Source organism: Chelonoidis abingdonii, chromosome 23 (genome assembly GCF_003597395.2).
Source record: "Chelonoidis abingdonii isolate Lonesome George chromosome 23, CheloAbing_2.0, whole genome shotgun sequence".
Lineage (NCBI taxonomy): Eukaryota > Metazoa > Chordata > Testudines > Testudinidae > Chelonoidis > Chelonoidis abingdonii.
The window spans coordinates 14,290,745-14,313,710 of NC_133791.1; the positions used below are offsets into that span (position 1 = coordinate 14,290,745).

At 40.3% G+C, this 22,966-nt stretch overlaps 1 protein-coding gene across 1 annotated transcript in view; it reads left to right on the plus strand.

Annotated features, from left to right (window-relative positions):
• The window catches only part of FHAD1 (forkhead associated phosphopeptide binding domain 1), a 56,369-nt gene that overhangs the window by 15,862 nt on the left and 17,541 nt on the right, over positions 1-22,966 (plus strand). Inside the window, exons 8-20 of the mRNA XM_032779575.2 lie at positions 424-554; positions 4,808-4,873; positions 5,476-5,565; positions 7,378-7,485; positions 9,657-9,737; positions 11,228-11,377; positions 13,384-13,579; positions 17,203-17,273; positions 17,612-17,749; positions 19,102-19,209; positions 20,335-20,424; positions 21,113-21,338; positions 22,059-22,140. Coding sequence (XP_032635466.1) covers positions 424-554; positions 4,808-4,873; positions 5,476-5,565; positions 7,378-7,485; positions 9,657-9,737; positions 11,228-11,377; positions 13,384-13,579; positions 17,203-17,273; positions 17,612-17,749; positions 19,102-19,209; positions 20,335-20,424; positions 21,113-21,338; positions 22,059-22,140 — 1,537 coding nt within the window. The remainder of the gene's footprint in view (positions 1-423; positions 555-4,807; positions 4,874-5,475; positions 5,566-7,377; positions 7,486-9,656; positions 9,738-11,227; positions 11,378-13,383; positions 13,580-17,202; positions 17,274-17,611; positions 17,750-19,101; positions 19,210-20,334; positions 20,425-21,112; positions 21,339-22,058; positions 22,141-22,966) is intronic.

Genomic DNA, 22,966 nt, shown 5'->3' on the forward strand with positions numbered 1-22,966 from the left:
CACAAAATACTCAGTGTTTTTATTTAAACACTAGCTAACAATACAGTCCTGTTAGCGAAGTCATTTCACTCTATCTCAGTTTTCCAAAAACAAACAGACCATGTTATATTTACTTACACCAGTCCACAGGGACAATTATCAAAGTTTCAGACCTAAACATAGTTTTTCAAGAAAATCTGAGCTGAGAATTGTTCTTGCCCAAAGGAGCATATTCTCCAAAGCACTGAATTCCTTGGGACTAATGGTCACACTAAATAACTCCCAGCGTGCAAGGACTAAATTTAGATCTGCTTTCAAATCTAGATATTGTTAGTATATGACAAATATTTTTTCTTCTTCGGTGTTTATATCATGATATTGTTTAGCAGGTTTTCATAATTGCAATGCCTTTATATTCTTTAACCTAAATTCTGTTCTTCACAGGACTGGTGACCAGTTTACAGAGAGATATTTCAGCAAAGGAGCAGAGAATACTGCAACTAAAACTGAATGCAGATAAACTAAAGAAGGAAAACAGGGAGAAGGATAATCAGCTTGCAGTCATTTCTGCCAAGGTTGACACCCATACTTATGTGCACTGTTATTTACTGTACTACAAATGGTTTAGTAAAATAACAAGAACAAAATGGATCCAATTCAACAACTCCACTGATTTCACCAGAGTTATACCAGAGCCAAATTTGAGCCAATATCTTTAGTTTCTGTATTTGTACAGTAGTTTCATACTAGGCAAGAACTAAGAGTCAGGAAAATGGAGTATGTCCTTCCCCCCCGCCCCTCCAGGACCCTAGGCACATACTTGGGTGGCTGCAACCCATTTTGTTATGGCTTCACTACTGTTGTTACTTGAGCCACCTTTGATTTAGTTAGATTAAAGCTAGCTCAGGTATGTCTACATAGTCTCAGTCACACCACCTGATTTCAGTGTTGACATACCAGTGTCTCATCCTCTTATGCCAGACTTCCATTTTACCTATGCAACCTAGGTTGCAACCTATGCAGTTTCTGTATCACTCTCAAATTTCATTCTGCTGTTCGTGTGGATGTGATTCAAGATTTTTATGTGGCTCTGGTACATTGAAATCCCACTTGCCCTGCATGGTGAATTCCACTGAATAGCACTGAGTTCCTGTTAAAAGTACACTCCCTTACTACAAGGCAGGTGAAAAACTCAGGCGCTAGCCTATATGTCTTTTTTTTTTTTTTCATTTTCCTCCTTCCAATTTTAGCAACAGTGCTTTATTTCAACTAAGTGAAAATCCTTTTCATAGTCTGAATGGTCATTCTCTTCCAGTTCAGTGAACTTCTCCAAGAGCCTTTCCAAGAAAGCATGTCTAAAAGAAGGCTCCCCAAAACCCAGTGTAGAAGCTTGTGTCCAACAGGTTTGCTCACTCCGTTTGCTGTGCTATTCTGATTGCTCTGCTATTAGGTTGTAGCCATATTAGAGTAATGACAACACAACTATCCATTCACAAGAGACAATGGTGCCAAATTCAAAATGTTGCTGGTCCCTCACTTAATGCTATTGCTGCCTGTCTCCAAATCCAGTGGGAGCAGCCACTGATCTTCCCGGTACAAGATTGCAAGAGAGAGCCATCCTGCATGCCCTGTTCCCTGAAGCGCAAATCAACTGCTTAGCAACCTCACCAATTCTGCCTGAGAGAAGAGTTCTGTGGTTCCTCCAGCCGGCTAAGAGAGAGAGCATATTCCCTGCCAGGCTGGACACCCTATCAGAAAGCCATGGGGCAGGAAGAAAAGCCCAAGCCGAAGGGAGTGGATTTATTTGTGCATGTGAGCACATTTGTGTGCCAACCAGCAGGAAAGCAAAATCAAACCAGCAAAATATGGTGCCTCTTTTTGGTGGTGGAATTGGAGAATTCTGGGATGTGAGCAGAGCTTGGGATTTGGGTGGTCTTTGGGAGAGTACTACTACCTTCTGGGGGTGGGGGTGGTTTAATCTGACCCTTCTCCAAGAGTTCATCTGGCTGCTGTCTCAGCTTTTCATCACAGAGCTGCTTCATCATCATCATGATCTGGTGTCTGATACTTCCTGAATTGGCTACTATATAGGTATCATCCAGCAGGAGAAATTCCTCCTCTCTCACAGGGCCTACATTTAATCCTCATCCAACTCTGGGACCCTATGTTTGAGCCCTATAAAAGGAGCTCATCAGTTGTTCTCCCTTAGTGAATGGTTTTTGTTTTTGTTGTTTGCTTGGTGCTTCTGATCTGATCCCACTCAGATTGAAGTCAATGGAAATCTGAGCCATATTGCTCACGTATTACAATGATGAGGGCCAGGTATGTACCTAGATAGGTTCATTTGTAAAACCAGCAAGTCGCAGGATGTTTTTATGGATCCTTCTTTTTCAGAGTTACCAGTTTCCAGCTGTGAATTTTCCTAAACCTTCTCCTTCGGTGGGGTGTGGTGCTATTTTTATGAATCATCTCCTCTGTTTGCTTGTCCAAAACACTCGCATCAGGTTATTTCCAAACAAGGATTTTCCACCTCTGAGATCCAATCATTGCTCTGTCTCACAACCAAGCCCACTTCTGATTGTCTTCAATTCTGTTTTTTAAGAAAGCTGCTGTATGGCTTTTCCTAAACATGTCCTGTATCTGTACAAAGATGCTACCCTCAGGCTGTACTTACACTTCTTGCAAAACAGCATAATCAAATGAAATTTAGAGCAGATGCTTGATTTTGGTCAAGCTGCATTACAGAATATTGTAACCTAAAACCACACTATTACTTTGCAGTTCCTAAGCAGTGAGAGAAGGAGACCTCAAAAACCATGCATACTGGATTTCTGCGACCAAGAAATGTTCACCGAATCCCCACTCGTCTGTCTACGTCCCCTTCATTTCAGATCTTTCCTCCCTGAACATCACACTGAGTTGGCTGAAACATGAGAGGGATGAGTTGTGCAAGATGCATATTTCTAGATGAGAAGGAGCAGTCAGTGGTGCATGACAGTGTACTGTTGAGGGTTTTTCGGAGTACCATAATAGCATACTTGAAGAATTCCTAAGGAGCAGGCAGCTGTAACAGCAAAATACCAATTCATTATTAGTAACCCAGATTTCTTGCCTGTAAGTGAAGAAATATATTTCCTCTCCTTTCCTTCTGAGTTAGATTTTTGGATTAGTTTATTCAATTTTAACTTGGAAGGCACAAAGTAGCTGATGGTTGGAGGCATATGACTCAAGGATTCATTGTGAGAACATCTGAAGTTCCTAAAAATAGCTAGCTCCTAAGTTCCCTGTGTGACTCAATGTGGATACAGTTCCATCCGCGAACACAGGAGTTGATGTGCTTAGCAATTTACAGGAGTCACTCGGCTCCTCTCAGGATCTGTTCACCATGATTCTGTGTAGCACTGCAGAAGACAGGGATCTTTCATCTCATACAAATTCCACTGCACAAATTCAACACTTCCTTCAAGGTGATGGCATTATAGGGCTGGCCCTGCAAGCCATGTTGTGTGAGGTGTTCTTTTCAAACCAGTGAGATTAGTGATGAGACGAAGGGGCTGCAGGATAGAGCGCAAGGGATTGTGGAAAACAAATAGTTGCAAAATGGTGCACTAAAAGCAGCCTGAGTTGCATAGCACTTTACCACCCATGTTGTCCCCTCAAGTTAATCCTGATAGCAATGTGGATAGAGCAGGGTGAATTTTTTTTTTTTTTTTTTTGGCAAACAGTTTGTTTATTGAAAAATACAATTTTGGATGAGTCAAAACTGTTCACCAAATTGGGTCAAATTCAACTGATAGTTTTGACTGCAAAAAAAAAAAAGTGGGGGAAAAAATTCTGAAAAAGTCAAAGACTTTTTGTTTCAAAACAACATTGCTTCAAAATGTTGCTCAATTTCACTAAAACAAATGGGTTTAAAAGCACTTGAAAACTAAGCAAAATATTTTGGTGTACCCCAAATGAATTTTTTTGTTTGTTTTTCATTTCATCAAGAGAAACCAAAGAATTGTCATTTCATGTTGACTTGAAACAAAAGTTGTTTTGGATTTTTTAGTTTGCTTGTGTAACTGAAAAATCAAATATTCTCCCAGCTCTAGTGTGGGTGGGGAGACTGTGTAATTTCTTTTACCAGGCCAGGAGGCATATGCTTATATGCAGGAAACACAGAGTCCTTACATATAACCCTCTCCCAGAACCCCCCCCCCCATCATTTTCCTTATTGGGGGGGCTTGCAGAGAGTTCTGGAAAGAGCCAGAGTCGGGGCATATAACTTTCACGCTGCCCTACCCTGTGTCCAGGGGCTTTCTGATGTGTGTCTGTATACATGTGTCAGTTAGAATCTGGCTCATTATCTGAACTTCTGATAACATTTGGTCCTATAAATATAACCAGTTTCTCTCAGCTCAGAATACTATCTCAGAACATACATGTGTTGTTTCATGTATTTGGTTTAAAATTTCTGTTTAATACTAGTTCTGATCATCTTGTATGTTTCAAACAATTCTTCTATTCCTTTCTTCCTTACCTCTGCTTTTTCAATAGCACTCTTTTTCTAAAGCACAAGGGGTTTAGCTTACGTAGCTTTGTTAACTCTTAATTGTCTTTGTTTTTCTTTTCTAAAGCAGGGAATGCTTTTCTAAAAGTCCAGTCCTGAAAGATGCTGAGCACCCCTTCTCTCATTTCCTTTATTGTGAGTTGAGGACACTCAGCAACTTGTGGTATTGAGCCTTTACTGTGGTGCCATACTATTTTGGTGGTGCTCAGCATAGTATTAAAAGTGATCATATCTTCCTTGCTTGATGATTTTTTCCTTGGTTGCTGTTCATTCCAGTGTTCTAGAATTAAAGAGGAAATGAAGCATGAATTCAGAGAGAGAGAAGTAATTACATACCAAAATGTGAGTTAGTTTTCTTAGTTTTTAGTTGCCTGGCTTGTTTTAGCATATAGGCAAGCAGCAAATTAAAACTCCGCATCCCTGAGAGAATAATTAACTAGACATGTTAAGAATTGTATTTATAATCCGGTTCTTGTCATGGAAAGGGATCCAACTGCATAACAGATTGGAGAAATGTTGACTCCTGAAAATATTTTAATAGCAGTTTTCTAGAGTGTTATTCTGATATGAATAGATTCTTAAACTGAATTTGGCAATCAGTATATTGATTAGTAATGTATTTTTTTTTCATTTATTTGGGTTTAGAACAAAGCTCAGAGGTAATGAAAACATAACTGGTCTGTTTGTACTGTAAATGAAATGTTGCTCTTAATTTCCATAAGTGACTTAGTTCACCCAGCTCTGTAATCAATGTTCTTAAATGATGGGATAGGCAAATGTTTTCTTATTGTAAAGGTTTAGACTCTGCGTATAGAATTACTAGATTGTTTTAATCAAAAAAGGTCTTGAAGTTAATGTAATTAAACTAAGTGGTTTATTGATATAATCTTATTAATTGGGTGACTTATATTTTTGTGTGGTTGATTCTTTTATTGGATTTTGAGCGCATTGGAGAGCTGGAGCTGCAAGTGAAGGGGCTGCAGGAGAAATGCGAAGACTGCGAAAGGAAATTAGTCGGCTTGCAGAAAAATAAGGTAATTTCCTTCTGCCTGTAGTTCTCTCTGAGGTCATCCTGAAAAGATGAATCAGCATATCTCTTGAGATGGAATGGATCCTGACTCTATTGGTGTATCATTGCACGTTCCTGTTCTGAACTTTGGGTATGAGCTTTTGTTTATTTGTGAGTGACATGCCATTTTCCCCTTCTACATTCGTTGTGGAGACCTGATTAGGCTTATACCCAGCACACATTACAAGGATAGATGCCCCGCAAGGAATTCTTTGCTTTTGCCTAACCTTGCTGCAGCGGTTTTCTCTTTTTGTTCTAATGGTCAGAGGCAGCTCGGGGCTAGCCGCGCGTTTCAGGTACTGCTTTGCAGCTGTTTTTTTCTTGAAATAGCGTATTTCTATTTTTATTTTATTTTTTTATTTATTTTTGTTTATTTTAGAATGAAATGAATAATGTAGATATGTTTTTATGGTATTTCTGCTATGAGATGCTCTCCTTACAAGGATTGTAAATTTACTCTTATTCTTTCCAATCCTTGCTGTTTCTTGGGTGGTGTGTTGCTATGTCCCCGATATAATTCCAGTTTTTTTTCCTATAATTCTGTTGTATTTGCTCCTTTTCAGACGATGTTGTGATGAGGCTGCAATTGTGGAGTAGATAACAGAGGCCCGTCTGATTTCCTGAGTATATCTGCCCCCTTGAAGGCCATTAATGTGCTTATAGGACTATTGCCTAGATTTTTTTTTTTGATCTCACTACTTGCTCCGCAATAAGAATTCTTATTTCATGATGTGTAGAATCTTGTGTTCTAGCAGTGGTTTCCAATTTGGTACCTTCATGTCGATGTTAATTATAGCTGTACTTGTTCCAAGATCATCGCTTAAACCAATGCACAGCCTTAGCACCAAAAAAAGATACTACCACCTGACCTAAAGAATGACTTTTCCGTTATGGCCATAGTATTTAGCAGCAATGAATATATTTGCTGGCAGCCACTAGAGAGGGTCCGGCCTTTTAAGTGGTGTGCCGGTCTTATTATTCCTCTATTTAAGGTTTCGGTGCTGTTTACATTTTAACTTTTTAGAGAGTTCTTTTGTAAGTCTATATATATAACTATATTGTTGTATGTTAAGTAATAGGCTTTTTAATGTTAAGAAGCTTCATTTATTAAATTAAAATGCAGAGCCCCGGGGGGGCGGCCCGGACAGTGTTGAAGTCATGAAATCAGCTCGCGTGCTGCCTTTGGCATGCATGCCATAGGTTGCCTACCCCGGCACTAAACGGTATGATAATCGCAAACTAGCAGGTACATGAATAGGTCTGATTACATTCAGCAGAGGAAAGACATGCGCACACACACACTCTAGCTGGTACATTACACATGCATGGAGAATTAGATATGTCCTTTTTAGATTTATCAGGTATACTGGTACTGTCGAGACTCAAAAGAGTTGTCTATATATTACTCATAAGTCAGGGAGCCTACTGGAATCCTTTCTTTATAGATTGGCTGTAGAATGGAGCACATTCAGTAACTCTTTTATCTTGTGCAAGTGGAGACCCAAAAAGCTCCAGTACCAGTGACTTAATTTAAAACCATGGGCAGCATGGCTAGAACTATATGACTGATGAGCTACCAATGACCTATAGCTAGGATGTTAAACAGCTTAAGTACCCAGCACTGCAAATTAAAAAAAAAAAAGTGACATTGCATGACCCAAAGTTATATGTGGACTCTACTGTTTTTGATAAGATTTCTGTAGGAAATAATGATAGATCTGCTTATGGCATTATTATATGGTATCACTTTGATATTCAAGTGCTTTCATTGTTTCAGGCTGAAGAGGAACTGAAAAAAGAATGTGAAAGGAAATATCTGCAGTTACAAGAGATGGGGCGCAGAGAAGGCCTCATTAAAGCTGACTTGGAACAGGCAAAAGCTCAGGTAGGGGTTGCTGAAAAAAAAATTACTCTGTACTCTGCATTACAGCTAACAATAGGAGTAGAAAACAGTAGTTTCTGTAGGAAAAAATGATTTGTAACTGCCATAAAAGCTATTGAAAGCTAGAATGCCACAGAGGAAATATAAATTTGGAGCACAGAACTCTGTAGTTGCTATATTGATAATTCCAAATTGTGTGTATCATGGCTAGGTTATACTTAAGGGGGTGTGTTTCCATATCTCATTTACAGATGGCTAGTGTTTTATGATGCATAGGCATTTTATGCTCCTTCTTTCTTCTGTTGTCCTCTCCATCACCCAGTCTCTATATAAATCATCCACAACTGCTGCCTGACTCACTTCAAGGAAAAACAAGCCCCTTTGTAAAATACTTTTGTTTAAGTATCTGCTCTGGTGCAATTACAAGTCCTTTAAATGTTTCATTTCCTAGTTTAGGGCCCTCTCCTTACAGAACAGAGTCAGCTACCACCATCTTTAAACAAGATAGTTGCTAGCAGGATTCAACAAAGTTTCCTGTCTAATATGGACAAGGATATATTTTTTGGTTTGACAGTCATATTAGAACAGTGTTGTAAAACTATGCAGTCATCTCACTTCCATCTTCCTCAGTGGTCTGTAGCCCAGTGTTGTTAGCAAGGTTCTCAGCAAAGAAATCCTGTTCACCTTGGCCAGAGAAGCTCTGCTATAGCATTAACTTTTTGAATGGGTTTATGCTAATTATCCATTACTTTTGGGACTAATGGAGCAAAGGATAAACATCAGGCCCCTAGTAACAGCTGCTTCACTGGGAAGTCCTGCCAGTGTCCCCGCATAACCCACACAATTGTCACAGATTACAAACTCCTTGTCCCACGAGTGCTTGTGCTTGTAGATACGTTAGATGAGAGTCTGGATAATGTTTTGTCACAGACAAGGGAAGAGACAAATACCACCTAGCAAACAAAGTTATGTTAAGCTCACTTCACTGGAAATGTTTATAATTTGTTTCTGAAAAATACACAGTGGGTGGCATTTTCAACAGCCTTCAGTGCCGGCAATGGGAATTTTACTTTAGAAATCGCACCCAGAACGTACAGTCTAGCAACCTGTTCTAGTCTAGCAGTCTGTCTAGTTTGTGTAATTTGAAATGCTAGCAGGGCCGGGAGTTAAGACCTTGTAGAGGGATCTTTGGAAAACTGTTTAAATATCTGACATGTGATGCAATCTGGTGCCTTTGCTTTCCAGAAACATTTTTATGAGTTTCACAGATAAATCATCTCTGACAGAGGTGCTTTAGTAGTGTCCAGAGAGGTGACTCAATCAGAGGCAGAGAACTCAGTTCAATCTTCCCTTCAGATTGGGGCTGGAATGTTAACAAGAGGCTACCAAGAGCCTCATCTAGCACTTGAGCTTTACCACATCAGTTACTGTGGGCCCAATCCTGCTCACAGTAAAATTAATGTCAAAACTTGTATTAACTCTAATGGGAGCAGATTTGGACATCAGTTTTGTTCCTCAGTGGATCCTTTTGTTTGTGTGTTTACTGCTTATGTAGTTAAATTCTTTCTTATTCTGTTTTGTATTTTGTTTGCTGTCTTTGCTAAGGAATTATTATAGGGATCCTTATTCTGTTTTTTTAAATGTATTTATGTTTCTGTTTTTATGCACACTTTCTTCACGTTCCTCCCAACATACAGTACTTAAGATGGCATTCATTTTTCAAGAATCAGTTTTAATTCACTGACAATGATTTAACAATCCCCCTTGTGTCTTACTGTTGATTATACTCTTTAACTTAGTAGACAACATGAATAATATTATTAACTACAGGGCTATGCTATCAATGTGGTGTAAATGTACAGTTTAGTAGTAGTGTTTGTTGAGGACTGTTCTGCTAGAAAATTGATTGTGAGATGAATTTATAGCTTGAGGCAAGGGCAAGCGTGGTCACTGGGCTCCAAGGTCAATGATCATGGGCAGAATACCCTCAAAATTCATTCAAAATTTCTCTTCCTGCCCTCTATAATTACTGAAAATGTTCATAGAACTACATAATTATTAAACTGGTGTGCCCTCCTCATTGACTTGTCGGGAATAGCGCAGACTAGCCAAATGGAGTTTCTGTTGACTCTAGCTGTTAGTGATTTTGTTTACTTTATCAATCTCTGCTTTAGCTGGAGTGTTTCAAAAGGCAAATGATTGAAATCTTCTATTCACAAGAAGCAGAAATTCCAGAGACTGTAACAGATCAACAGGTTTGTTCAGGTGACAGCAAACACAACTTCTTGATGCTTTTACATTTTCGGGCCTTCTGATACCGAGGGAGCAGATCTTTTTGATTTTGTTTGTTTACACACATTTAGCTTGTTGGCTCTCATTCCCAGTGATACAGACACATTTTACCAATTGAAAAACAAAGGTAATTTTGTAATCTCTCTGTACCCGTCCCAGACTGCTGGGATTCTTTCCATGCAGACAAGGTGCTGCAGATACCTTATACAAGGTGACATATGATGGTGGTCCAAAAGATGCTCATGAGTACAGAGCTAAGATACCTTAATGGAGAATTTTGGAGCAGGGAGGTGGGCAGAGAAGTGAGTTGAATACTATATGGATAAATTGTACAGTCCTGGTAAATGGATCTGGTGCTGTATCTGAGTCTTATTTCACTGGAATACCAATTAAGAAAGGAAGGAGCTCATCTTTTTAAAAAAATGTTAAATTCAAATGTTTTACTGCTCCAGGAGTTGGCTTTCTGCCTTCTACCACTTTCTTCATCTAGATTCAGGAGACCATCCAAGTTAAATACTTGCGTAAGGTGTAGTTTAAGATATAATGATTTACTGGTTTCACCTGAAAAATCAACAATATCTAACATTGTTGTCTTTAAGAAGAAATGTGATCATTTCCCCCCTCCAAATCTGGGGTTGAGCAAGTATGCTTTAATAGGAAAACACACTTCAGGATGGTCAGGATGGGTAAAATTTGGCACCAAATTATAGTATGAGTCCTAGATTTCCAAGACTCTGAAAGTTTGCCCATGTCCTGGGGAAAGGCTCATTTTCTCTTTCATTTCAGTCTGCAGGATCTGCTGCTGACACTTACTGCATGGAAGTTCCACAAAATGGAGACAAATTGGGTTGCACATTAGAGACATCTTGATCCTGCCAGGTGCCGAGTGCTCTGGCCTTGATTCAGCAAAGCACTTAAGCACATATTTAAATTTAAGTATCCATTGAAGTCAGTACTGAGCAGCATACAGATTTGGCAGATAACTAGTTTAAAAGTACTCAGTTTGCATGCAGCAATTCTGAGTGTGTGTGTGCATGCATGTGCTAGCACACACATTCTTCCATATGTGCGTGAAAATTGTTTCCAAGCATAAAATGTGCATGTGCATTGAGAAGCTGTTTTTGAAAATTGGCCCCTTGATGGTGGGATATTCCTTCAGCCAACTCATAAAAATTTATTTCTTGGCCCTAGATCCATAAAGTTATTTAGGATACTCCAAGGTATTTAGCCAGAAGTCAATGGGAGTTAGGCACCTAAATACCTTTGAGGATCTGGACCTTAGTAATTAGTAAAGCACTAAACTATTTTAGTCAATTATTATACACTGAAATAAGAATTGTTGTGAAAAATGTAAGCGTACATTTACTAAGCCAGTCTTTTCAAGTGAAAATGGGAATGTCTTCCATTTTTTTGTGCATTTATTTCTTCTTCTGCCTTCATACCCCTTTGTGAGTTAATGGAAAAGATAAGACAGATCACTGATGAAAATCTGCAGATACATGAAGAGAAGTTATTACAGGAGGAAATAATTTCCAAGGACTCTGAAGAGAAGGAAGTATCTGAAACTGTTGAGGTGTTGAAGAAATCATTGGATGAATTACAGGTCACTTATTTAAGTGCTTTTTGTATACTGAAAGTGAATTAGACGATAATTCAGATATATTGCACATGATTGTCCTAAACACAGACTTAATTTAGATATTTAACCAGAGAAAAGATCTGCTGCATATGGTATTCGAGAGATGTTCTCGTGCTCTACAAATCTGTGGCAATGCTTTGTTGTTGTTACAGCTGGACGGAAATATTTGGATGAAACATTTTCCCACCACAAAATGCCGATTAGTCGAAAACAAAATTTTCCGCTGGAGCATGTTGATTTCAGTGAAACTTTCAAAGGAAACCAAACAGGATTCCAGTGGAAACTTATCCTGTTTCCTGCCAGCTTGCCTACCTGCCCATCTCCCCTGTTTCTCAGCAGTTTTCTGGATGGGGAGCTTGGGTGCTGGACAGGCCCGGCTCTAGCAATTTCGTCGCCCCAAGCACGGCGGCATGCTGCGGGGGGCACTCTGCCAGTCGCCGGTCCCGCGGCTCCGGTGGACCTCCCGCAGGCATTTCTGTGGATGGTCTGCTGGTCCCGCGGCTCCGGTGGACCTGCCGCAGCCGTGTCTGTGGGAGGTCCACCGGAGCCGCAGGACCAGCGGACCGTCCGGAGCCGCCTGCCGCCCTCCCAGCAACTGGCAGAGTGCCCCCTGCGGCGTGCCGCCCCAAGCACGCGCTTGGCGCGCTGCGGCCTGGAGCCAGCCCCGGTGCTGGGACTCTCCAGGCTCCTAGCCTCCTTGCTAGCCTGCGCGGTGAGCTGCTGCAGAGTTGGAACTCCCAGGACTTCCAGGCTCCTGACTCCTCCTCATCTCCCCTAGTGGGCTGCCAAGGAGCTGGGGTTCCCCGGGCTTCGTGGCTGCCAAGCAGGCTGCCACGCTTCGGGGAGCCTGGGAGCCCCAGATGTTTAGAACTTCATACAACAAAATCATGGTAATTGCATGTACGTATGCAAGTTAGACCTTTGGTTGGCCATTTGCATGTGAATTTACTCTGAATACAAAAGTTATGTGCAACTCCAAAAAAAAGATGCAGTTCTTTATTTTATTATTTTCAGTCTTCCAAGTTAGGCTCTTTAGTGCATCACTGGGATGTGAGGAATATGATCCATTGTCCATTTGATCTGAACAAACTACTGTTAATGTAAAAGCAGCAGAGAATCCTGTGGCACCTTATAGACTAACAGACGTTTTGGAGCGTGAGCTTTCGTGGGTGAATACCCACTGCGTCAGACGCAGACTGCGTCTGACGAAGTGGGTATTCACCCACGAAAGCCACGCTCCAAACGTCTGTTAGTCTATAAGTGCCAAGGATTCTCTGCTCTTTTACAGATCCAGACTAACATGGCTACCCCTCTGATACTGTTAATGTGAAACCCCATTTTTGGCCATGCAGACTGCTCAGCAAAATGTATTTATTGAAACTGGAGCAAAGATGACAGATAAAAGTTGTAGACTGGGATTTTCAAAGAAGCTCAAGGAAGTTGGGCACCCAGCTCCCAGTGACTTTCGGTACTAGATGCAAGGCTCCTGAGGATATAGTATATTCTTGATTTGACCTGGATAATTTTTCTAGTGTATAGGAGTGGAAAACCACATAATTTTGCTTTTTCAAATTGTCTTGAAATAACTATAGTTATTTCCAATCTTGTTGCTGAATGTGTATTTGATTGACTTTGCATTTTAAGTGTGTGTGTGTGTGTGTGTGTGGATTGAAAACCCAGTTGAGTTCAGAAGACAATGGAAATGGCCATTGCAGGATAGGGCCTGCTATGCGTCACAGTACACATGCAGTATCTGATGGAGTGAACAAAGTTGTGTTATATCCCACAGAAACCACTTTCCTGAAAGTTGTTGCAATAAATAAATAGGCATCTTTAAAACAGAGCATGATTGTTGTAGTCATACTACAGTGTATTTTGTTATAAAGTGTTTATTGTATTAACTCTTGTGTTTAGACACAAATGACCCATAATCATGAGGTTTGGATTGTTTGTTATTCATTCTCTTTCAGGCTTTCTTAAAGACCTCCTATTGTAGCAGTAGCTTGAAAAGAGAGATTTGTAACCTTCAAGATCTGTGCATTGACCCCTCTGTCTTGTGGATCCACACATTGGTAGTTGAAATTCTAAGAAGTTTACTCTCATGGGTAGAAGCAGTGGAGCAGCTCCTTCAGGATGTGGGCATTGACATGTCTTGCTCTGACAAAGGTTCTTGGTTTTCTTTTTCTTACATGATGTGTAACATTTTTCCTATATACTAAGCATGAGAGTTCAAAATGCAGCTTAAAATACTGTCACATATTAATCTTAGACCCAGTTTTTCACAATAACTAAGGCTGGGTTTAGCAACTACAGTGTCTTAGAAGAGAGTCAGCTGGGGACATCTGGAGAGCAGCAGAAAGCAACATTCTTGTGCATTTCAATACCATACTTCCTCAGAGGAATTGACTAGACAAGCAAAACAAGGAGGAACATGTTGTGAACAAAACCACAGCAGATAGTTTTGATACTAGACTTGCCAGCTCTCCTTTTAGTATTTGTAGCTGGGATTTTCAGAAGAGCTTAATGGAGCTAGGTGCTCATCTCCTATTGAAATTCAGTGGGAGTTGGGTGCCTCGCTTCCTTATTGTCTTGTGCTGACACTATTTTGAACAAGTTTGCAGACCTGCAGCATTGTAAATCATCATTAAAGCCAATGGTGGTTATGGCAAAAATATAGGATGTCATGGCAAAAAAAGACAGAAGTTGTCATTTTAGTATTTAGCAAAAAAGAAGAAAATCACAGGATACAATATTTTAAAGTTCTTTCTTTAGGGAAACAGAATAATCTATTAAATATCCTTAATTTTACAATACAATATTTAACTAATAGTCGCAATGCATCTTAAAACCCACACTCCATTTCCCTGGACTTTATATAGAGTCAAATGCATAAAAATTCATGGGGAAGTCTTGCTCAATAGTACGGTAATAAAGATAATTTTCACAAGAAAAACCTAAAAGGCAGTTATTGTCCTGCAAGTCATGTCTGTGACAAAATTAACATTTCAACCATTGTTAATCCCTCTTTAAAATACTAATATGTATGGGCTTCCAGTTTCTTAGACCCTCTTAGGAGAGATGGTTCCAAACCAAAACCCCACCTGTGAACATCTCCAAATTTGGAGAAGTTTGCATCTGGGTCCAAAGCTGTGAGTGAATTGCATGGCTGGTCACTATCTTTATCACGGCCCAAACCAAAACCCCAGCTCCTGACATTCCCAAACTGTGGAAGTTTTTTGTTTTAAGTTTGCAGCTTGGCTCCTTCTGCATCTCTTGGGTTTAGCAAGTGCTTGGGTATTATCAAATCAGCTGATTTCTGCTATGGTCATTATTCATCCCATGGCATTAAAAGAATCAGATCCTGAAGCAATTTCTGTCCATCTGTCTTATTGTATCCCTTTATTTATGGCCAAACAGATACTAAAGTCACGTAGCATAGCTGATATCACCTAAACCATATTTTGATCTTTGACCTTCTAAATATACTATTTACATTTTGGATCTTCTGCAGTTTCATATCTCCCTCCATGCCAGTTATTCTATGGTGGTGGTTCTTTTCCTTTTGTAATAAAAGAAAAGGCTCTTGGCAGTGAATTTAGCACTGCTAGCTATTTTAGTGCCAGAGCCCTTATCTTAACTCATTGGTGCAAGGTAACAGATTGTATTGTCTTTCCCTTCCACTTTAATCTGTATTGTGAAACAGAGCGGTTTCGGTTCTGATTTGCTGAAAATCAGTTAACTTCATGTGTGGAATAACAAACAGCTTTTCATGTCTTGATGGAGAACAATACATCATGTCATGCAACTCACATTATGTAATCCAGTGGCTCTCAAACTTTTTTACTGGTGACTCCTTTCACATAGCAAGCCTCTGAGTGCGACCCCCTGCCTTATACATTAAAAACACTTGTTTATATATTTAACATCGTTATAAATGCTGGAGGCAAAGCGGGATTTATGTTGGAGGCTGACAGCTCGCGACCCCCCATGTAATAACCTTGCGACCCCCTAAGGAGTCCTGACCCTCCAGTTTGAGAACCCCTGATGTAATCTGATCCAAAGGTGATTCCTTGCACTGAGAAGAGGGGAAATTAACTTTTCTCTCACATTGTACATGCATACAGAGCTATAAAAATTGTATCTACTCATACAATTTGAATTAAAAGGGTGCAAAAAGGCCTAAGAACGCCATTTACCTAAGAGAAAGTTGATTCCTCCTCTTTTGAAGGAATCCCCAAAGCAGAAATTAGTCGAAACACAGCCACAATGGCAGCATCATTAAGCAACACCAGCATTTTGTGATCATCCTTTCAGGGGAAAGTACTAGTTTCAAGCTGTTCTTAAAATGAGCCTCAGTTAAGGGGAACATTTTATTGTGGCTGTGTTCCAGGTATTGGCCCACTGATTTCTTTGATTATTTTGCATGATCTCTTTAAATAGCTATAGTTACCTTAGCTTAAAACATACCCTGTAGATGTTACAGACCACAGCGTGTCATGAAACCAATGGGTGTGGTATGCATATGTTTTCCACAGCTTTTACCCAATTAGCAGATGATGACGGGGTAAATTGTCTGTATCTTGAATAACACATCCAAAATGACATCTACTCTGCATTTTGGGGATCTGTATACCAATAACAATACTTAGCACCTGACAAACATGACACTCCTCACACCACACCTGTGAAGTAGCTAATTATTATCCCCATGTCTCACACAAGGACACTGAAGCACAGAGAAGTTTAGGAGAGTCACTGATGGAGCTGGGACAAGAACCCAGGAGTTCTTGGCTTTTTTACTAGCCAGGGCTGCCTCTCCAGTATGAGCAAGTGATTCTTATCCAGGGACAATATGCTGCTCCATGGAACTGTGATTGTCATACAAGGAAAAAGCTGGTAGTTGTGCCCTCTTCATCACAGGTTAGTTACTGCACAAATAAATGAATAGGCAGTGTGTTCCTTTCCTGTGTGAAAACAGCAGAAGAGGAGAATTTATGCTCATTAACCCACTACTGATGAGGACCAAAGCATGAACCACATCTTCTCAAGGCTGAAGAACAGCATGGAAAGGGCATAGCAGGTGGCCTCAAATTCACACATAAGTCAGAAAATCCTGAACAATAGATTTTAAGACGATCCTCTGGGTCTCAGCCCATTCCATACAGCGTCCCCACCTGAGTGTGACTCCAGGTTCTTCCCCTGCATTAGTAGCAATACTTATTCCATTGCCAGACCACCACACCCAGTCTCATGTGTATTGTAACGTGTCACAAAGGCCATGGAGGGGGGAGGGAGAAGGAGGAGGGCAAAAAATTATGCTGCTCCAAGTTATATCAGCTCCTGCAGTTGTTTCCCTCATTTGTTTTAGGTGTCTGTGAGATGAACATGCTGTGTAGAGTGTCTGTTCCTTGACTTCTCCCTGCCCTTCCCTTCTCCGAGCATGGGTTGTGCACATGTAGTTGGTAAAGAGGGGGCTAGTAGCAGCTACACTGTGGCGTTGGATGATTCCAGGGAGACCATTTTCTGACTCTCTTGCATCTATTTGGTCTCCTCGGCACTGTGAAAAGGAGGGGAGAATAGAACCTATAGTGAGGACTGTGAAATCTAGAATTAAAAAGGCCAACCTTGAAGCTATTGATTTAGAAAGCAAAACAAACTGCACCCTTGGCTAGGCCTTTCCATGCATCATCACATTCCATCAGTAAATGACCAGAAGTGAGAAAATCCCTAGGTAATAAAAAAAGAGATTATATAAACCCCTGTCATTTTAATTTTCATTTCTTGCCAAGGAATGGCCTCATACATGAAGAGTCTGCTGGAGAATAATCATGAAACTGTGGGCAGAATTGAAACATTGCAGGTAAAAAAAAAAAAAAAGTCACGAGACTCTTTTAGTGGATTTGTATTAAAAGAAAATATGGTGATAACTATTAGCGATCTGGTTTAGAGACCTTGACTGATTAATCCAGAGTGGAGCAGAGATGTGAAGTGTAGGATATGCCTGCAATGCAGTGTTATGGAAACATTCTATGTCCAATGCCAGTTTTATAGCTGAATTCACTACTTACAAATGTTGTTTAAACATAATTCTTTTCTGAACAGTTTGTTAAAATGTTAGTGAACGTCCACATGATTCCTTCTCATTATGTTTAAAGAGCCAGTTCCTTAATATCTTTGTTTTCTAATATTTCTCTATAGGCCCAATTAGAGAAATTACAGGAATCCCAGAATTCTCTGCTACACGAAAAGCTGAATGAACTACAAGTGGAACATGAGAAAGAATTACAGGACAAGATAAAACTAGTACTTTTAGAAAAAGAGAAAGAAAATAGAAAGGTATAGTAAAGCAGTTTATTTTTAAAAATGTTTCTTTTATGCTCAAACAGTATATATACATACATTGTTGTGTTTTGCATGTATAAAGAAGATAATCTCTAGCCCCAAAATTCAGATCCAGATCCAAACTTCTAAAAAGTCCAGGAGTGAATTCCTGGCAGCTTTGAAGTCAACGGGAGTTTTGCCATTGTCTTCAACAGAGCTAGGATTTTACCCCAGATCTGGTGCTCTGCTTTGGGCCTGTTTCTGTTAAAGTGAGGAGAGAGATCAAGACTCGCAATTACTGCACAAATGCTAAATGAATATAAGAAGGAGCCAGTAGAAAACAATTATGTCGCTGTTAAAAGCATTGTTATCTAAGGTTTAGAGCAACCAATTGAGAATCAGGAGCCCTTCTGTTCACAGCTCCACAGCTGACTCCTAATTTGAGACTGGGCAAGAAAATGTAAACCATTCTGTGTATCAGATGACTGATATTTCAAATGGAATAACAATAGATTAATTTACCTCACAGTATGTTTGTGAAGTGCTTTGATAATTTTGTATGAAAGATGGTTTATAGAAGTACTATAATATATTCAGTAGTGATATTGTTTAGAATAACTCCCCAGGAGGCTGAAGCTGGAATCTACATCTCACCTTTTCCTCCCCCTTCACATGCACTCATTGGTGTAATGCATATTATAGGTCTGTTTGTGAATGGTGGGATGGTGGCATAAATGTATCCCTTTGTAAAACTGCTGTAGCCTCTGTTTTGGAAACACCCCTCCACAACTGAATATATCAGCATATATATTTGTGAAGAAAAATATCCCTGTTAGATCAGATTTTGATCTGTGACTTTACCAGTCTTCACTGACTTCCTTTAAATTCAGGGAAATACAGATCTTCAGAAAATCCAGGGTTAGTGGGGACCAGGGGGGCAGCGGGGAGACACTTGGTTTAAAAAAAAATCAGTTCTCTCCAGCTTGACTTAACTTCTTGCTAGCAGCCATATTTCAAATGATGCTATGTATTACAAATTTGCCTGAATTATTCATCAGTCTCCTCTTGAACTTCCTTCCCAGACTTCTGGTTTTCAAATTAAGCAGTTGATCAGCGGACCATTCACTTCTCTTTTTCTTTTCGTCATCTCTGCAGTGTCTCTGATGAAGTATTCTTCACTCTTCTTTTTAATGTTGTGCCAAGTCCAGCTATTCTTCCTTCTTAATCCATCCTCCCTCCAAAACCCTGACTCATATTAGTCACTCTCTGCCTTTTCCGTCTCAACAATGTCCTTCCTTTAACTAATATTTCTTTATTTGTTACGCGAACTGTCGGCACTTGGGTGATAATTTGATATGATGTCTCAGATTCTGGACAGTGCTGTTGCCCAGGAAAAAGAAAAATTAAAGTTATCTATGGAGGAAGAAAAGAAAAAGGTCCAACATTTGGAAGATCAATGGAGACATTTGACTGAGGTATTTAGAAATCCAAAGAGATGAAATAGAACATCTTACATTCCCATTTTCAAAATCCACTCTAACCTTGGAGCCCATTGGACTGTGTTCCATGAGGGGTTTCAGTGTCAGGCAAAACTCAAAGAGGAGATGAATGTGTTAGCTATACATCCAGCATGTGTATGCACACACCAAACACACAGGGCCGGCGCTTCCATTTAGGTGGCCTAGGCAATCACCTAGGGTGCCAGGATTATTGGTGGGCGGCATTTGCCAGAGGGGGCGGCAGGCGGCTCCGGTGGAGCTGCTGCAGTCGTGCCTGCAGACAGTCGGCTGCTCCCGCGGCTCCTGTGGACCTCCCGCAGGCACCACTGCGGCAGCTCCACCGGAGCCGCGGGACCAGGGTGTGGGGCGGCAAAATTGCCATGGGCCTAGGGCGCTAAAACCCGTAGCGCTGGTCCTGCAAACACACACACTTTAGGAAAACCTTTTTTGGGTGTGTGCCAATCATCCATAGGGCTCTGAAATGATTAAAAACCTAGAAGCAAGGGAAGCAGCTAGCAGGTAAAGCAGATGAGGATCTGCACCACTTCCTTTATAGTCAGATCAATGCACCTGCAGCTGTATTTCTTTGCAGCAACATTGATGTGCAGACAGGTTCTCTTCCCTGTTGATGTTCCTAGGCCTATATATACTTTCTTTGTCCCTATCCAAAAAGATCTATTTGGATATATTTGGCACCAATTGGAATTAACTCTGGTACAGTAATAGCTAGTGACCTCTGACATTTTTTTAAATCTGTGCAGTAGAATGCAAGAATATAATTGTGAGTTTCTCCAGTTGAAATATTTAATATTCACAATTTAAAAAAATAATTACCTATTATTTCTTAATTTATTGCAAATTCCTGGTGCCTAAATAAAAAATTAAATCTTGTTTATGACTGTGCCAAATTCACTATTGGTGTAAGAGGGCATATCACCATTGACTTCAGTGGGCATGTGCCTACTTACACAAGATTAATGTTCCCAGAGATTACGTGTATAGCATGGGTTGAGTGGGATTCAAATAGATTTCAACTCTATTAGGAATGAAAGGAAAGAATCTGGTTCTTTTTTCTCATCTACTGCTTATTTTCTGATTTAGATAATTGAACTTAAAATGAAAGAAGAAGAAATTGTAAATGCCAAACTGAGAGAAGCAGTGGACAGCTTAGAAGAGGCTAGAAAGAGAGAGGTAACTACAGTACAGAGGAGAATAGATTTACTAGGTTTTCCATTATACACATTTTTGTTTGAATGCAATTTCTTCATTGCACCTCGATGAGCCAGGATAGTTCAAGCACATCCAGAGTCCCCTGCAAACCTATTAATTTGAGGGGTCACCTGCTAGGGAACTATAACCCACAGGAAAAGTTTGTGGATATTGTAGTAGTAGCTCATAGTTTTAGCTCTGTAGGTCGCAAGCTCAAGCAGGGTCAGTTACATAATCAGTCAAACTCCACCAGTCCACACTTACAGTTGAAATTATGAGATGGGTTGAGAGCTGGGGGAAGAAGAGGGGAACCAGAACAAGGGACAGGGAATAGGCAGCACACTGGCAGTGTCCAAGAGAAGCTGAAACCACCTTCGTTGGGGGAAGTGACAGCAACACGTAGGCTGCAGTAGCTGGATCCCTGAAGCAGGGGAAGCAGCCAGTAACTGAGAGAGCTAAAAAGGCAAGAACCCCAGCCCCTCCACAAATGTCAACTATCCCCACTTTCCCTTTGGAACCAGTTCCAAAATGTTGGGGCAGGGACTGGGAACAGTTCTCAGGTCTTGCTACTGTTCATTCACTTCTTTTATGATATGGAAGAAAAGTTCGGAGCAGAGCTTTGAAAAATTTCCGCAGAAAACTTCTCAGAGGCTTAATAAATGTTTCCTAGGCCATGTTGCAAGAGCACCTGTTGATGCAAGACAGACATCTAACACTCATTCAGGATGAGAATGAGTTACTGAAGCAGAAAATTCAGAAAGAGATAATGGAATATAAAGAACAAATCAAGCAACATTCAGAGACAATTGTGGCTTTAGAAGACAGACTAATGGAAGCCACAGAGCATCAGAAGACTATAGAGGAGGAAAATGTAGCTTTACGGGAAAAAATAGAAAGTAGGTAAATGGATGTATGGGGGCTGTTTTTTATTATTATAATAAATGCTCGGCTACCGTTAAATTAGCTGCATATTTACAGAAACTATAGTACATTGACTTCTACTCTGGAAGAGCATTCTCTTGTGTGTTACTCTGAGATCTGGATATCTTAGTAATTTAGTGATAACATGAATCAGAGTATGAATAATATATTTATGAAAAGTCTTTTATTTTACTATATTTTCTAGTATGACTTTTCCAGATGCACTCAGGCCCTGCTTTAGTGAAGGATCTGTAACCCTTGAAATCAATGAGACTTAAGCCCATACTTAGAGTTAAGCATGTATTAAGTGCAGCTGAATAGGGATGGACTTTCATACAAGTTTAAAAGCTTTCCTGAATGGAGGCCTAAGTGACTGACAGGATGAAGGACCAAATCTAACATTTTCTGTATAATGTGCTATGGTTACTAAGCCAAATATTTCCTTGTAGTGGCTTGCTGTCTATTAATACAAAGATGTGAATGACCGGATTTGAACACACAGACTTACAAAAAGAAAGACCCTAATCAAATAATGTAATTCACTTGTTGGGAAATCTACTGAACAATCTCTCAAAAGCCTTCTATTAAACTCAGGTTCCATCACAAAGACAAACAGACCTCAAGTATATATAGGTTTTGAGAGTAAACTAGTAACTTAGTTGATTGTAGCTAATCTGTTTAATTTTTTACTTTAGTATTTCAGAAAGAGCCTCAGAAGTCAGCATCATCTGTTTCACAAGAGCTTTCTGACAATGAAGAGGCCCATGTTTTTCTGATGTAAGCAGCTGACAACTATTCTCTGATTTTGATCATCACGTAAAAGGGTTTAAGGAGAAAACTAGCAATCAGCAACAGACTTTTTACAATAAGCCCCCTTTATACCACCCTGGCGATATAAAGGAGCCTCCCCATGGGTGTAAATGGAAGTTATTCACGCTTTCAGGTCCCTAAGGGTATATCTACGCAGCAAAGAAAAACCCATGGCTGGCCTGTGCCAGCTGATTTGTACTCGTGGGGCTTAGGCTGCTGGACTGTTTCATTGCCGTGTAGATTGCTGGACTCGGGCTGGAGCCTGAGCACTGAGACCCTCCCACCCTGCAGGGTCCTAGAGCTTGGATTCCAGCCCAAGCCTGGAAATCTACACAGCAATCAAACAACCCCACAGTCCAAGCCTGTGAGCCCAAGTCAGCTGGCACGGGCCAGCCATGGCTTTTTCTTTGCTGTATAAATGAGACTCAGGCCCAGAACATCTAGTAAATGTGCATAGAGTCCCATCTAAATGTGAAATAATTCGTACATGAGAGGGGAGCCAGTCTTTATATCATCTTATTTTGTGGTTTTTCTTCAGCTCAGTATCAGTTCTGGGGACTTAAAGTATATTAAGCCACAAAAACATAGAGCATGTAGTTCTGACGTTGCCTGGACGACTACATTCATTGCTTTTGTGGGTTTGAGTATGGATGGCCAATGTACTGCCCATAGGCCAAGTGATGGCTCTCAGAATTCTACACAGATCCACAGCTGCTCTCATCTTCACTGTTGAGCTGTATCCAGCTGAGACTATGTTATATAGTGTTTTACCTTGATTGGAGTAGGTCTGATG